The 15,615-nt window shown below is 52.5% G+C and overlaps 1 protein-coding gene across 1 annotated transcript in view; it reads left to right on the top strand.

Moving 5' to 3' along the window:
- The window catches only part of PIWIL2 (piwi like RNA-mediated gene silencing 2), a 91,312-nt gene extending 81,497 nt beyond the window's left edge, over window positions 1-9,815 (top strand). Inside the window, exons 21-23 of the mRNA XM_008249876.4 lie at window positions 5,668-5,921; window positions 7,321-7,428; window positions 7,960-9,815. Of these exons, the coding sequence (XP_008248098.1) occupies window positions 5,668-5,921; window positions 7,321-7,428; window positions 7,960-8,116 (519 nt within the window). The 3' untranslated portion in view covers window positions 8,117-9,815. The remainder of the gene's footprint in view (window positions 1-5,667; window positions 5,922-7,320; window positions 7,429-7,959) is intronic.
- Window positions 9,816-15,615: the final 5,800 nt, after the last annotated feature.

Genomic DNA, 15,615 nt, shown 5'->3' with positions numbered 1-15,615 from the left:
TCTGAAGTTAGATACTGGGAGCGGGCATCCCATGCAGGAGTCCTTGTTCATGGCCCAGCTGCTCCACTTCCAGTCCAGTTTCCTGCTATGTTTCCTGGGAGCAGCAGAGGATGGCCCAAGTGGCATTTTACCCACAGCACCAATACCCGCCCCTGAACGTCCACTTCAACAGGCTGAGTTTTACAGCGTGTCAGGTGACATCTCAGTAATGCTGTGCGCCCTCGGCGCTCAGCTGCCGCTGTGGACTCGGCAAACACCGCCAGGGGAAATGGCTTCACAGGCTCGGCTGATTCCCCGGCCCCCAGCTGTCTGCTCTGAGGGGAGGGTCCTTTTATAGGCTGCCCGGCTTTTCCGCTTGTCGCGAGTCCCTCAGAAGTCCTCAGGAGTCTTGGTCTGATATCCGAATCATCCTTAAGCTCACATAGGAATTTTCTTTAATATCTGTATTTAGAGTTACATCTAGAAGTCCAGCAATTCTCAGAATTTTGGGTCCAAGGACCCCTTTAGCATCTCGTGTATTTTTGAGGACTGTGTGAGCCTATGTCAATAATTAATCACATTAGAAGTTAAAATTTTCACTGTTTATTAATTTCCTTAAAAATAATAGTTTCTCTTCCCTTCCCTTCCCTCTCCCCTTCCTCTCCCGTCTCTCTCCCCTCTCCCTCTCTCTATCCCTTTCAAATAAATAGATCTTAAATGGTGGTGGTAGTAGAGTGGCCAGTCTTGTGGCATAGCTGGTTAAGCCACCACTTGTGGTGCCATGTAAGACTGTTGGATTTAGGTGCTGGCTGCTCAGCTTCCAATCCAGCTCCCTGCTAATGCAGCTGGGAAAGAAACAGAAGATGTCCCAAGTGCTTGGATCCCCACCACCCCAGATGGGAGTCATGGGTGGAGTTACTGGCTCCTGACTTCAGCCTGGCCCAGACCTACCTGTTGTAGCCATTTGGGGAGTGATCCAGCCAAAGGAACATACCTCTCTTTCTTTCTGATTCTCGCTCTGTCATTCTGCCTTCAGGTGTGTAAAAAAATCTTTAAACAAAAAGCAGTGAACTTAGTACATGTTAATACAGAGACCATTTTTAATAAGTTTTGATGAGAACGGTGCTGTTGTTTGACATTTTGCAAAAAATTTAGCCAAATGCCTTTAGTGACCAGTTAATAAAATGTGGATAAATATTCTTCCACATTTAACCTGCCGTGATGCCGTGCACCATTTACTGTCTGGAAAATCCTGTCGTGTGTGTGTGAAAGAATGAAAGGGAAAAGGCCAGGGAGATGCTGCCAGAATGACGGAAGGAATTTGGCTCTTGTGGAGTTTGTGACAATGTCTTAGGACCCCTCTGGAGCAGGGGCTGGGATGGGTCTCCCCGGAGTATGCAGTGGGAATCACTGCTCCAGCTCACGACATGCACGGAGCTCCTGGACCATGTGTCCGGCTGCCCACGGAGCTCCTGGACCATGTGTCCAGCTGCCCACTTGGCTGCCTTGCATCTGGGGGACGCTCATACCCAGCTTGTAACTCTGAACGTCAGTGCTTCCTCCCATTTGGGTGTGAAAATCAAAACAGTACGTCCTTGACGGCTGCGTCTGCCTTGTCTTCCATGGAGCATTAGTGACCACGTGTGATTTGATCCATCGGCCTGGGATTTAAGAATATTGACCTCTGGGGGCCGGCGCTATGGCGTAGTAGGCTAAGCCTCCGCCTCCAACATCCTATGTGGATGATGGTCCAAGTCCAGGCTAGCTCCCGGCTAATGGCCTGGGAAAGCAGTGGAAGATGCCCCAAGTACTTGGCCCCCACCCACCCACTTGGGAGATCTGAAGGAAGCTTCGGATCGGCCCGGTTCTGGCAGGTGGGGCCATTTGGGGAGTGAACCAGCAGACGGAGACCTTTCTTGCTGTCTCCCTCTCTGTAGACCACCTCTCAAATAAATAAAAATCTTAAAGAAAGAATGTTGACTTCAGCTCTGGTTATTTCGGTCTCTGCTGCTGTTTCCTAGGAGTTAGACGAGACTGGCGTCTGGCCCTGGAGCAGGGAGGAAGTGGGCCAAGGTTTTGCTTTTGACATTGGATTATCCAGGCAGCCGGGAGTATGTGAGACTGTGTTGATTCTTGCTCAGTTTCAGCCTCACTTCTTGGCAGAAATGGGAGGAGGTTTGGGTGGAGGGTTACCTTAAGCTAATGATTATTGTTTTGGGTGATCTTCCAGACTCCAGTCTGCCTTTCCGGCCCCCACCGTTGCTAGTAGTTTGGCCTCTTTCTGACCTGGTACCGTTTCTCCGTGCTCGGGCCTCTCCTGCCTACATTCTCCTCTGCCGTTGGCCCTGGGAGCTTCAGAGGTTCACTGCTGCCCTGGGAAAGCTCCTCTCTCCAGAGATTGTTATATCAAGCCTGTCTTGCATTGGCGTGTCTGCAGTAGTCCCACAGATATGTGTGATTTTTGTTTTATTTCTATGATGTTACCCTGAAAATGAAGACTGTCTGTCTTAACATCTTAAACTGGAGGTGATCTCTTACTATCGATTCTTACACTTCAGTTTGTTTCGTAGTTTGTTGCTAGAGTAATGTTTCTGAAGTAGGACCGATGGATGACACAGGTTGAGCGCCATTGATTTCCTAACCCGTCTAAGCATCATTTAGACCTCTGCCCCTCCTACTCCTTCATCCTTGTTTGCCACCCAACTTGTTGCCTCGTTCTTCCATGGCACCGTTTCTTCACCAGGGAGTTAATCCCTTCCACTCTTCCATTCCCACAGCAGTTTAACTAACTCCTTTATGGTGGTGTTTTAACTTCTTTTTAAAGAATGGAAGAATTATTTGGAGAATGAGGAGATCTTCTACCTGCTGGTTTACTCCCCAAATGGCCACAGTGGCTGGGGTGAACCAGGCCAAAGCCTGGAGCCTGGAACTCCCATCTGGGTCTCCCATGTGGGTGCAGTGACCCAAGGACTTGAATTGTCTCCTGCTGGCTTTCCCAGACACTTTAGCAGGGAGTTGGATTGGACGTGGAGCAGCTGAGACTTGAACCCGTGCCCATGTGGGATGCCGACTTGCAGCCGGCAGCTTAACCTGCTGCCCCACAAACACCTACCCCCGTGTGTTGTCTAGGAAGGGTGTTTACTGATCTGTCTCCCTAGTTCTAACTTGAGTTCCCTGAGGATTTGTATAGTATCGAAATCATGCTTTAAGTTTCTGAGACAGGTGCGCGGCTCTTACCAGGTCAGCATCAAGTGTGTGTTCTGTGAACGAATGGAGCCACACAGGGAGACCTCAACACTGGCTGCTCTCCAGGAGTTCGCCACCTTACTGTTGTATCTGCAGAGCGCTGAAGTGGTTTTATTACACAAACTTAGCACTTACGTCTGGGTCTTGTGGTTCGTCTTGCTTAAGCCTTTTTGTGGAGTGAAGTAGACTGGATGACCCAGCAAATCAAACCCTTGATTATTTTTAGTTTTCCTACTCCTTGGTACCTGAAGCCATGTCTTTGGTGTTCTGCTGGAAGCTTTCATAAGGCCTAATGTAGTGCTTCACACTCAGTATCTAGTTAGCACATGTCAGAGAAGGGGGTGATGTCAGTGACTATTCTGACAGATTTAATTTCTGTTTTTCATTCCATTGATTTCATTATAGCTCTGCTCTGTACTTCAGAATATCTGTAGTTCCCTGATCAAGCCCTGTTTCTACTTCGTATACAGTTTTTTAGTTATATGAAAATATATGGGTGGTATATATAATTTTACTTTATCCCCCTTAGCCGTGATACAAAGGTGAAGAGATAATTTTTTTCCATTTTTTCAGCTGGGGAAATGGGGTCTCCAAGGTCAGAGTTAGGAGCATAGGTCTCCAAGGTCATAGTTAGGAGTCTCCAAGGTCATAGTTAAGGAGCCATGGAGTCAGACTCGGTTCTAGGTCTTCTGACTGGATCCACTGTACTGTCTCCTCCTCTGTAAAATGGCTGTGCCTTCCAGACCTGAGTACGTGGTACCACCCTCTTAGCAGAGCTGTCGGCTGGGGGTCTACGAGAAAGTGTGTGAGTGTGCAGGAGGGAAACTGAGGGATCTGGGGAACTCAATGCTGGTGGGAGGCGGAGCCCGTGGGAAAGGGCCCGAGTGGGGCTGGCTCCCGAGGAAGCGCTGCCACTCAAAGAGCGAGCCCAGCGCTGCTCCTGGAGACTGAGAGCATGGAGGGTCACGTGGCTGCGTCGTCTATGTGTGGTGGCTTCCTCTGGTGCTTCTCACCTGAGGGCAGCCTTGTCCTTCCAGTGGGAAAGGTCTAGAGACATTTCTGGCCGGAGCTGCGAGACTGCCATTGGCGTTCAGTGTAGAGGACCATGGGCGCTGCTTTCCGTGGGTGTCACGAGCACAGGACAGCTCCCAGCCCAGGAGTTACCTGCCCGGTAGTGCCCCAACACTGCAGGAGTTACCTACCCAGGTGCCTTAGTGCTGAGGGCGCGCAGCCCTTCGCTAGGGCAGGACGCCTGAACCAGCAGTCGCAGCAGACTGTGTCGTAGTGCAGGCAGAGGAGCCTCAAGTGCTGTGATCCCCGAAATGTGCAGCAGGTGCTAGACATGAAGAAACGTGGAAAGTAGGGCAGTGAGTTGAGTCTCAAGGCTGTGGAGATGAATTAGGTGTTTGGAAATGTAGGCCTTGAAGACTCAGGAGAAAAGGGGGCCTTTGTGAGATATTTGGAACGGTGAATGTCAAGTTCAAGAAGATTCCAGCTATTTATTCCTAAAAAGGTTCTTTGAAATAAAATTTTCCTATCAGTAACATAAGAATACTATGTACATATTTAATTCATACTGAAACTTAATGCATACTGTAAGTTTTTGAGGGAAGTTGTGAACAAAAACCTAGAATGAACCACATTCACGTAGAATCAAAAGAGTATTTTTTCTTTTCATTTTTATTTGCGAGGTAGAGGGAGAAAGACAGGCGGGGAGAGGTCTTTTATCTGCTGGTTCACTCCCCAGTTGCCTGCGACAGCCAGGCCAAAGCCAGGAGCCCGGAATTCAATCTCGGCTTCCCACGTGGGTGCCGGGGACCCGACTGCTTGAGCCCTCGTCTGTTGCACAGTAGCAGGAAAGTAGATCAGAAACAGAATATCCGGGACTTAGACCAGGCACTCTGACACAGGATGTGGGCATCCAGGCCACGGCTTAACCTACACACCACGGCGCCCACCCCTACACTGTATCTTAACCACTGTGCCCAACACCCACCCCCAAAACTAAAGAACCCAAAGAACTGTTAAGGGAACTTCCCATGTCAAAAGCAACTGAACTTACTCTAGTACCGTGGTGAGATGTTAGCATTTCCCTAACACCTATCTTGTTCTTTGCCGAAGCAGTTGTTAGCGTTCAGTCCAGGCAGAAGGAAGATGGTTCAGCCTGTCATTTGACCACCACCCCTAACTTTGTCCACTCTGTCTGAGGGGAGCTGTGGAGCTGTGACTCATCCTTGCCTGCTTTGTTTTGCAACACCCTTGCTGCACCAGGCCTGTTTTAGACCAGGCTAGGAATGCCCAGAGGCTCCCCCCGCTCTGCAGACACTGAAGCGTTGGGCAGGCTGCTGCGTCCCCAGGTCGTGCGAGCGATCGGAGTGAGCCTGTCTCTGCGGAGCTCAGCCCCGGGCCCCGGGAGGCTGTTCACGGACAGTGTCGTTTCAGGTGAACCACTGCCTGCCGGAGAAGATCGTGGTGTACCGCGATGGGGTGTCTGACGGGCAGCTGAAGACCGTGGCCAACTATGAGATTCCTCAGCTGCAGAAGTGCTTTGAGGCCTTTGAGAATTACCAGCCCAAGATGGTGGTGTTCGTGGTGCAGAAGAAAATCAGCACCAACCTGTACCTGGCTGCGGCCGAGCACTTCGTCACGCCCGCCCCTGGCACTGTGGTCGACCACACCATCACCAGCTGCGAGTGGTGAGTGGGCGGAAGAGCAGGCGTCTGGGGAAGGCCGAGTGTGGGTGCCCATCTGCTTCCTGGGTGCTGGAATGGGGAGGGAGGTTGCCTGGAGAGGTGTGGAGTGAAATCCCAGAGGTCCTACTGGTGAGAAAGCAAGTCTAACAACAGCAGCCATAACCGCTTCACGTCTTAGGGACCAAATATGGAACCCAGCGCAGGCTCACCCTTCTACACGCGGGGGAGGTGGTTTCTGCCGCTGCTTTATAAAGGTGTCAGAACTCATTTTTATTTCTTTGAAAGACAGAGACAGAGAGAACGTCCATCTTGTGGTTCACTCCCCAGATGCCAGCAACAGCCAGCGCTGGGCAAGGCCAAAGCTGGGCTTGGGAATTCAGTCCAGTCTCCCAAGTCAGTGGCAGGGAACCAGTGATCCAAGCTGTCACCTGCTGCTCCTGGGGTGTACATTCGCAGAGAACTAGAACAAGAAGTGGAGCCGGGACTTGAAACCAGCGCTCTGATACAGGATGTAGGCCTCCCAAGTACCGTGTGCACCACTATGCAAAGGCCCTGCCGCCATTCTTTCTCTTTTCCTTTTTAAAATTTATTCATTTATGTTGAAAATCAGCGTTACATAGAGGGGGAGAGAAAGAGAGATCTTCCATCTGCTGGCCATCCCAAATGGCCACGATGGCTGGGGCTGGGCTAGGCCTAAGCCAGGAGCCAGGAGCTTCACCTGGGTCTCCCACGTGGGTGCAGGGCCCAAGTACTTGGGCCGTCTTTTGCTGCCTTCTCAGGTGTATTAGCAGGGACCTGGATCAGAAGTGCAGCAGCTGGGACTTAAACTGACACCAGTATGGGTTTCCAGCATCTTAGGCGACAGCCCCCCAACCACCATTCTTAAATAGTCTGTTGAATGAAGTGACCTGATTTTTTTTTTTTTTTTTTGGACAGGCAGAGTTAGAGAAAGACAGAAAGGTCTTCCTTCCATTGGTTGACCCCTCAAATGGCCGCTACGACTGGCACGCTGCCTCAGTCCGAAGCCAGGAGCCAGGTGCTTCTCCTGGTCTCCCATGCAGGTGCAGGGCCCAAGCACTTGGGCCATCCTCCACTGCCTTCCCGGGCCACAGCAGAGAGCTGGACTGGAAGAGGAGCAACCGAGACAGAATCCATAGCCCCAATCAGGACTAGAACCCGGTGTGCCAGCGCCGCAGGTGGAGGATTAGCCTAGTGAGCCATGGCGCTGGCCAAAAGTGACCTGATTTTTGATCTTGGTTTGGTCTTTCGGTTTGACATGTCCTTGGTCTACTCACTTGACCTCTCTGAGCGTCAGCAGAGGAACTAGAATGACCTCTGAGACTTGTGTAGCTCTGTCTGTGCGCGTTGGCCATATCGCTAATTTGCGCTTTTCCCTGGCTAGGGTGGACTTCTACCTTCTGGCGCACCATGTGCGGCAGGGCTGTGGCATTCCTACACATTATGTCTGCGTGCTCAACACGGCGAACCTGAGCCCTGACCACATGCAGAGGTGAGTTGATGAGTAACTCACTCTTTCTCACTTGGACGTAATTCTGGCAGCTGGCTGAGGTGAGGCACTGCCTGCCCCGGTGACGACACTGGCTCATCCCTCTCCCAAGAGTTAGCCTAGTCTTGCAGTGAGATCACTTAAGAAATTTCAAAGACTCTGACGCGCCGGTCACTGGTGTTGTAGGAGGCTGCTCCGGGTGATGAGAGCATACAGCTGCCCCAGAGCCGCACAGCCCCTGACGTCACTCTGCCGGGGGCTCACCCTTCTGCAGCCATTGTTGTAGACAAAATAGACTTTTTGTGTTATTTTCCTCGTTGCGACATAAAAATAGGGAAACGCCCCAAGGGGGTTCTCTCACGTCCTCTGCCTCACGAACAGCGCAGTAGGAGCTGTTGCACTTAGCAGTAGCGTGGATTCCTCGATGCCCGTCCGGGTGAGTCGGCTGCAGCGGCAGCATCCCCGAAGGCAGTAAGCATTGCCCAGATTGACGGCGGAGGGTGATAAGGATCGTGTCTTCTTCTTGGCCTACAGGTTGACGTTCAAACTGTGCCACATGTACTGGAATTGGCCCGGCACCATCCGAGTCCCAGCTCCTTGCAAATATGCCCACAAGCTAGCCTTCCTGTCTGGACAGATCCTGCACCATGAGCCGGCCATCCAGCTGTGTGAGAACCTGTTCTTCCTGTGACTGCACACTGGGTCTCGGCTGGTCGGAAGAGATCCGGCTTCTGAACTCAGCTTGACTCTTGCAGAACCCACAGAGGCTCGAGTGGAGTTTGGTGTTGGCGTTTTCCCTCTCTCCAGCCCTGGAGAATAAGCTTTCTTTTGTTCTTTTAAACCTGGTGTCACCAGGAGGCAAGTTTCTTTCTAAGTCTCAGCTAGAAATTTCCTTGTGGCCTTTGTCGGGCAAAGGGCAGTAGTCCTGCCTGGCAGATGGAGTGAGCAAATACAGGGGAACCATTGAGAACCCCCCAGGCCGGCGTGAGCTGTGAAGCCTGCAGAAGCGCTGTGGCACCCGTAAGCTGTGCTTACTAAGCCATTCCCATTTCTGGCACCAGAGGTGAGAATAGATGAAGTCATTGCAAGCTTCTTAGCGCACGAGGTGCTGGATCCAGGCAGCTTGGAGCAGCGATGGAGAGGCCTGCGGAGCACATTCCCGGCCCCGCTGTGAGCGGTGGCTGTTGGGAAAGGCATGGAGCGAAACCAGCTTGTGGCGCGGCCAGGCCTCGGTGACTTTGGCCTGCGACTCGAGCTGGGGTTGAAGGTGGCTCTCAGCTGTTCCTTGGCCTCTTGAGAGGATCCAGATGAAGGTTCTTTGGTTTTGGGTTTTGGGCTTTTTTTTAACCTTTCGGTCACTTTACGGGAGCCCGTGTTGATTTCTTGCTCTGCTCCCGCTATGCAGACGCCAAAGTTTCCTCCTCGTGGCGGATCTTCGTGAGTCTCAGTTGATTAAGTTGCAGCCAGGACGCAGGGAGAAACGCAGAGCGGCAGAGTTGGGGCGAGCGGGAGGTGCTCTGGACCGTCCCCCGTGTGCGGCCTTGGTTTCTGTTGATGAACCTTTGCAAGTGGAATTGCCCATCTGTCTTGCACAACAGCCTCTAACTGGTGGCTGGTTCATTTTGCTAGGAGTTTTTGGGAATCCAGGTTGAGATTTCCAGAAGTTGGCTTTGGAAAAACACGGCATTGCTACCGAAGTCCAAACATCACAATTTAGAAATTGTGGTTGTCACCATGCCTGCCGGTCTCAGTGTTTTGGGGAAGCACTGTTTTTCTGGGTTGGTCCCCTACCCCCCATCTCCCTGTTTTAAAATCTTCTTTCAAACCCGTCAGGTGTAACTCTGACACATCTTGCCTTATTGAGTTTTAAAAGCCAGTTTTATGTAAGCTTCTCAGATTTGTTTTTATTTTTGGATGAGGTGGCAGGGAGGAGAACAGAGTGGAAATCCCCATTTTATGTGACAGTGTGTGAGAAGAGACACTTCAGCTTAAAACAAGAAAACCAAGAAGAAGGTCTTTAGTTTGCTGCAGTGCCTGGCGGAGTCCTGGGAGGAGTGAGTCTGGCCGGTTCTCCGGGTCGGTTTGGAGTCTGGGACAGGGGTGAGGCTAAGCCCTGGACTTCAGACCCTGTGGCCTCACACTCATTGAGCTCCTGGTCTCGGGGTGAGCAGAGCTGATTTCTGATTTTCTTTGGAAGCATTTTGAATTTCACATTTGAAGTTGGGTTTCCTACTATTCTTTTTCTCTTAGCTAATCAGCCCAGACAAATGCTTGACTATAATAGAAAAATGTCTTCACTTTTTATTCCTGGTTTTCTTGCCTTGTTTTTCAGTTTTAATGCCAAATGATTGTATCATGAGGTGGGAAATAAAAAAGACTGTAGAAACGTGGCCCCGTGTTTGAAGTAGTGCCATCCGTTTACCGCGCTGAGAGCCCTTTACTTCCCAGAACCCCCCATGTGGTACTCTCAGCGGAAGGCACAGCCCCGGGCACAGCCAGGTGATTCCCTGGTGACCTGGGGCAGTGAACTTACTGGAAAGACCGCAGCAGGCTCTCTCTGGGATGTGGCATTTCACGTCTGTGTTCTTTAGACTTCTTCTCTCACACAGGTATTTTTGTTGTTTATTAGCCTGAGGAGTGGAGATCCAGCTTCCTAAAGATCCACTTTTCTCACTGCTTGTTAAATTTATTTTTTATTTTTAAGATGATTTATTTGAAGGGCACAGAGAAAAGGGCAGAAAGGAATCTCCCATCCATTGGTTTCACTCTGCAAGTGGCCACAACAGCCAGTTCTGGGCCATGCCAAAGCCAGGAGCCAGGGGCTCCATCCAGGTCTCTGATGTGGGTGCAGGACGTGGGCGTCCTCTGCTGCTTTCCCAGGTGCGTTAGCAGGGAGCTGGATCACAAGCAGAGCAGCTGGACCGGAGCCAGTGCTCCAGAGCGGGAGGCCCACGTTGCAGGTGCTGGCCTGACCCACCACGCCACGACAGCGGCCCCCTCTGGTTTGGTAAAAATTTTTTAAAACTTTATTTGACAGGCAGAGTTAGACAGTGAGAGAGAGAGACAGAGAGAAAGGTCTTCCTTCCATTGGTTCACTCCCCAAATGGCTGCTATGGCTGGCGCTGCGCCTATCTGAAGCCAGGAGCCAGGTGTTTCTCCTGGTCTCCCATGGGGTGCAGGGCCCAAGCACTAGGGCCATCCTCCACTGCACTCCCTGGTCACAGCAGAGAGCTGGACAGGAAGAGGAGCAACCGGGACTAGAACCCGGTGCCCACATGGAATGCCAGCAACGCAGGCAGAGGATTAACCAAGTGAGCCGGGGTGCCGGCCCCCCTCTGGTTTTTTAATGGCTCCTCCTCTTTACATATACTCTGTGTGACGTACGCACTGTGACATACACACTGTGTGACGTACACTCTGTCACGTACACTCCGTGTGACATGCACTCTGTCACGTACACTCAGTGTGATGTACACTCGGTGTGACATACACTCTGTGTGACATGCATTCTGTGTAACGTACACTCGGTGTGACATACGCTCTCTGTGACGTACACTCGGTGTGACGTACACGCTGTGTGACGTACGCTCTGTCACGTACGCTCTGTGTGACGTGCACTCCCTGTGACGTACACGCTGTGTCACGTACACGCTGTGTCACGTACATGCTGTGTCACGTACACGCTGTGTGATGTACGCTCTGTGTGACGTGCACTCCCTGTGACGTGCACTCCCTGTGATGTACACGCTATGTCACGTACACTCTGTGTGACATACACTCGGTGTGACGTACACGCTGTGTGACGTGCACCCCGTGGCGCCTGTAACCCTGTGGTTGCCTTCCCCAAACACCCTGGCTGCTCAGCACCACGACTGCTTAAAGCGCGACAGCTTTTCCGCGGGTTAGAGGTCCCGCGCAGACACGGCGCAGCCTTTCTTGAACTCGCAGGAAGGAACGTGACGTCCACACAGTGCTGTGAGGCCCTTTTCACTTGGATGGTTTGTGAATGGTGTCAGAAAGAAGGAATTTCAGAAACGACTAGCTTTTTGTATTGAAACGCCTCAAAATTTGGACCTGCAGTGAACGACTCAGACACTTGGATTCTGGAGGAGACTCTGTCTCTATCTGGCTCTGTGCCTAGACGTCTGTGAATTTCTTAGTAACTTTGCCTGTCTAGGCTGCTTTTCCTTCTTTCTTTCTTTAAAAAAAAAAATAAATGAAAATTAAGAGAATGAGAAGATACGCCACAGACCGGGAGAAAACATGCTGCAAACCACCGCTGAGCGAGTGCCGTCATTCAGGCTACAGAGACCTCTTTCCGACGCAGCAGTAAGAGTAATAAGCAAATGTACAATGAGCAGCACAGCTGGATGGTCTGCCAGAGAAGACACACGGGGGGCAGACGAGCCAGGGAACACCTGGGCGCCATACGGCTCTCGGGACACCGCAGACGGGGGCGGCGAGACGCTGCTGCATGCCTGTTAGAGTGGCTGCAGTCCCGCGCCGACGGCCGACAGCGGGAGATGCTGGCGAGGATGTGGAGCCACAGGAACGGTGCAGTTGGCGTAGGAGCCAGCAGTTACAGTTCTCAGTGTTTACCCAAAGGAAGCGGAAGTCGGCGTCCACACAAGGCCCTGCACACGCGTTACGCGTCTACACAGCTTTGTTCGTAACTGCCCAGTCTTGGAAGTGCCCAAGACATCCTGCAGTGACTGGAGAAGCTGCCGGGCGTCCAGACAGCATTGCTCAGTGCTAGCAAGTTGGGGAGAGAAGCCCGCCTGGGAAAGCCACATACTGTGTGATTCCAGCGGCCGTGGACCACGTATGGGTGAAGCACAGAGGGTTGGGGGGGCAGTGAAGCCATGAGTGTCAGCACATGACATCGGGAATTTGTCCAAACCCACAGAACCTACGGCTCCACGAGTGAACCCCGCCGTGAACCGTGGGCTTTGGTGAGGCTGCTTCAGCTGTAACCGGTGTTACCACGCTCGGTGCGGTGTTGACGGTGGAGCTCTGTATGTGAGGGCCAAGGGCAGCTGGGAAATCTCTGTCCCTTCTCAGTTTTGTCATGGACCTAAGACTGCTCTAGACGGAGCTAAGGAGACTTCTGACAATGTGGCAAACTATGCTGGCCAGCCCGACAAGGAAACTGTGGCCAGGACAGAACAAACACGTTTTCAAGTGTACCCGAGCTTGGTGGGCGGGTGGAAGAAGGGAGAGGAGGGGGAGGAAGAAAATTCAGGGACAAGAAAAGAGCCGGAGTGGTAGCAGTCGATGCCAACACTGCCCCCGGGGGCCCTGAGGCCTTGCAGGCGAGGATGTGAGAGTGGCCGTGACCCTGCCAGGTGCAGAACGGCTGCACGAGTCCTGTCTCCTGGGGGAAGAGAGCCGGACCTGGAAGGAGATGAGGAGACTCCTGCCACCCACCCCGGGACAGCCAGGAAACCGGCTGTGTGGCCAGGGATGTGGATGGGGCCAAAAGGCGCCCACAAGAGTCCCTAACCTGAGCCACGCAAACCCGTGTATTCTGGGCTTTTATGACCAGCGCATGGAAGGACAAACAAACATCAGGATTGGCACAGGGGGCTGGCCTTGTGGCTCTGCTGCTGATCCAGCTCCCTGCTAACACGCCTGGGAGGGCAACAGAGAAGGCCCCTGCCAGCCGTGTGAGAGACCGGGTGGAGCTCCTGGCGCCTGGCTTCAGCCTGGCCCAGCCCCCGCCACTGCAGCCATTTTGGGAATGAACCAGTGGATGAAGATTTTCCTTCCCTTTCGCTCTCTCTGCCTTACAAATAAATAAATGTTTTTTTTGTTTGTTTTTGTTTTTTTTTTTAAAATGGCCCAGACTGCAGAAGCTCCTGAGGCTGGTGTCACAGAGCAGTAGGAAGGAGAACCAGGGAAGAGGAGGTCCAGCACTGGGGCTGCCACTGTGGCGTAGTCGGTAAAGCTTCCGCCTCCAGTGCCGGCATCCCATATGGGCAATGGTTCTAGTCCTGGCTGCTCCACTTCCAATCCAGCTCTCTGCTGTGGCCTGGGAAAGCAGTAGAAGGTGGTCCAAGTCCTTGGGCCCCTGCACCCACATGGGAGACCCGGAAGAATCTCCTGGCTCCTGGCCTCAGATCGGCGCAGCTCCGGCCATTGTAGCCAACTGGGGAGTGAACCAGCGGATGGAAGACCTCTCACTGTGTAACTCTGACTTGCAAATAAATAAATAAATAAATAAATAAATCTTTAAAAAAAGACCAAAGGGGTAATGAAAATGTCCCCCACCCGCCAGCTTGCTTCTGTTGGCCGGCTACACACTCACAGGCAAGGACAAAAAGCATGTTTTCAAAAAATACAATCCGAGCAGGAAGTAATAGAGAACAGACCAGCAGAAGAAAAATGAACGAAACCGCAAGTTGGTTCTTCAAAAAGTGTAGCGAAGTGAGCAAACCTTTAGCTAGAGTGGCCAAGAAAAAAGTTAGCTGAAGCCAGAAATGACTGGAGACATCACTACCAGCGTCACAGAACGCAGGGACCGCAGGGCACATTCTGAGCAAGTGGACACCCACAAACTAGGGGACATGCACAAACTGCTGTAGGTTACGTGCCGTAGAGCCCAGTTTTATTTTCCAGTATTTTGAGGGGGCGGGAAGGGAGTGGCTGAAGCTATCAGGTAACAGGGTTAACAGTGGGGGCTTCTGAAGGTGTTGCAGTCCAACTGCTGGCTGACAGGAGGTGGGGTAGTAGGACGCGAGTCCTTGGACTTGAGTTACATAGACCCTTCTGTATTACTTCAGACCCCCCCCACACACTTGGAAAGCCAGGACATAGAAAATCAGCCCGCCCCCAGCAGGTACCCGAGAAATCTGCTCGGTAGGCTGCAGGAAAGGCTGTGGCCCTGCTCAGGAAAGCTGCCGTGAAGGCCATGGTTCCTCCCGAGGGTAATCAATGCTTATCGGAGTTGTGGGGTGACAATTGCTGGCTTTTGTTTCGGGCTCGTTGTGCGATCTGCCTGAGCTCGTCTGGAAGGATTCAGAACGTGCCACCCCAAGGAGCCTCCGTAGCATGGGGAGTCTTTGGAGCTAAATACTGGGAAATGTCTCTGCCTGCCTAAACCAAGGTGTGGATTGCCCTCTGAGGAGCTGTTCTTGCAGAGTGGGGGCCAACGCCAATAAATGTGGATGTAGGCAAACCTTGGAAACGTCCCTTCTCTCCCACCACTGTAATGTGGAGAACAGGCAGGGAGTTAGCCACTGCCTGGGACACCTCGTGTTGAAGCGGCCGTTCAAGTCTCCGATGCTCCACTTCCGATTCAGCTCCCTGCTAATGCATCTGAGAAAGAGCAGGTGGTGTGGCCCGGATGTTCAGGCCCCTGTCACCCACGGGAGATCCAGATGGAGGGCCTGGCCCAGCCCTGGTTACTGCACAGCTGTCGGGGAATGATGGGAGGTCTGTGTCTGTCTCTCCCTCTGGCTTTCGGGTCAATCCACAAATCTCTTAATAATGAGCTCCTAGAAAGCCTGGGTTCCTGGGACGCAGCCCACACTCCAGCCTGCGCGTCTGCCCAGTTACGGCACCACCTCCGTGCCATAGTGGGGTGTGGGCTTGGGAGCGCCCCTCGTGCCTTCTGCGCCCTCTCCCTGCAGGCATCTCTCCTCCCACACTCAGCCCGAATGTATTCTCGCTTTACATAATCCTGCTCTCACACACCAGCCTCAGGCCTCTGCTTTGAATTCTCGCCTCACATGGGGGCAAGGATTTGGAGTGAATGGTGGGAAGCACACTCCTACCGCCTCACCATAGATGTCCATGCTCATCGGTGACTTGAAGTCGGCTAGCATTACCAAAAAGAAAAAACAAGTCGGGTTCATGGTCGAATGGGCTTTTTTTTTTTTTTTTTTTTTTTTTTTTTTGACAGGCAGAGTGGACAGTGAGAGAGAGAGAGAGAGAGGTCTTCCTTTGCCGTTGGTTCACCCTCCAATGGCCGCCACGGCCAGTGCGCTGTGGCCAGCGCACCGCGCTGATCCGATGGCAGGAGCCAGGTGCTTCTCCTGGTCTCCCATGGGGTGTAGGGCGCAAGCACCTGGGCCATCCTCCACTGCACTCCCGGGCCACAGCAGAGAGCTGGACTGGAAGAGGGGCAACCGGGACAGAATCCGGCGCCCCGACTGGGACTAGAACCTGGTGTGCCGGCGCCACAAGGCA

Source organism: Oryctolagus cuniculus, chromosome 8, assembly GCF_051225735.1.
Source record: "Oryctolagus cuniculus isolate XC-2025 breed Fujian yellow rabbit chromosome 8, ASM5122573v1, whole genome shotgun sequence".
NCBI classification, from domain to species: Eukaryota; Metazoa; Chordata; class Mammalia; order Lagomorpha; family Leporidae; genus Oryctolagus; species Oryctolagus cuniculus.
Note: the sequence above shows the minus strand (reverse complement) of the source record. Positions and strands in the feature narration are given on the sequence as shown.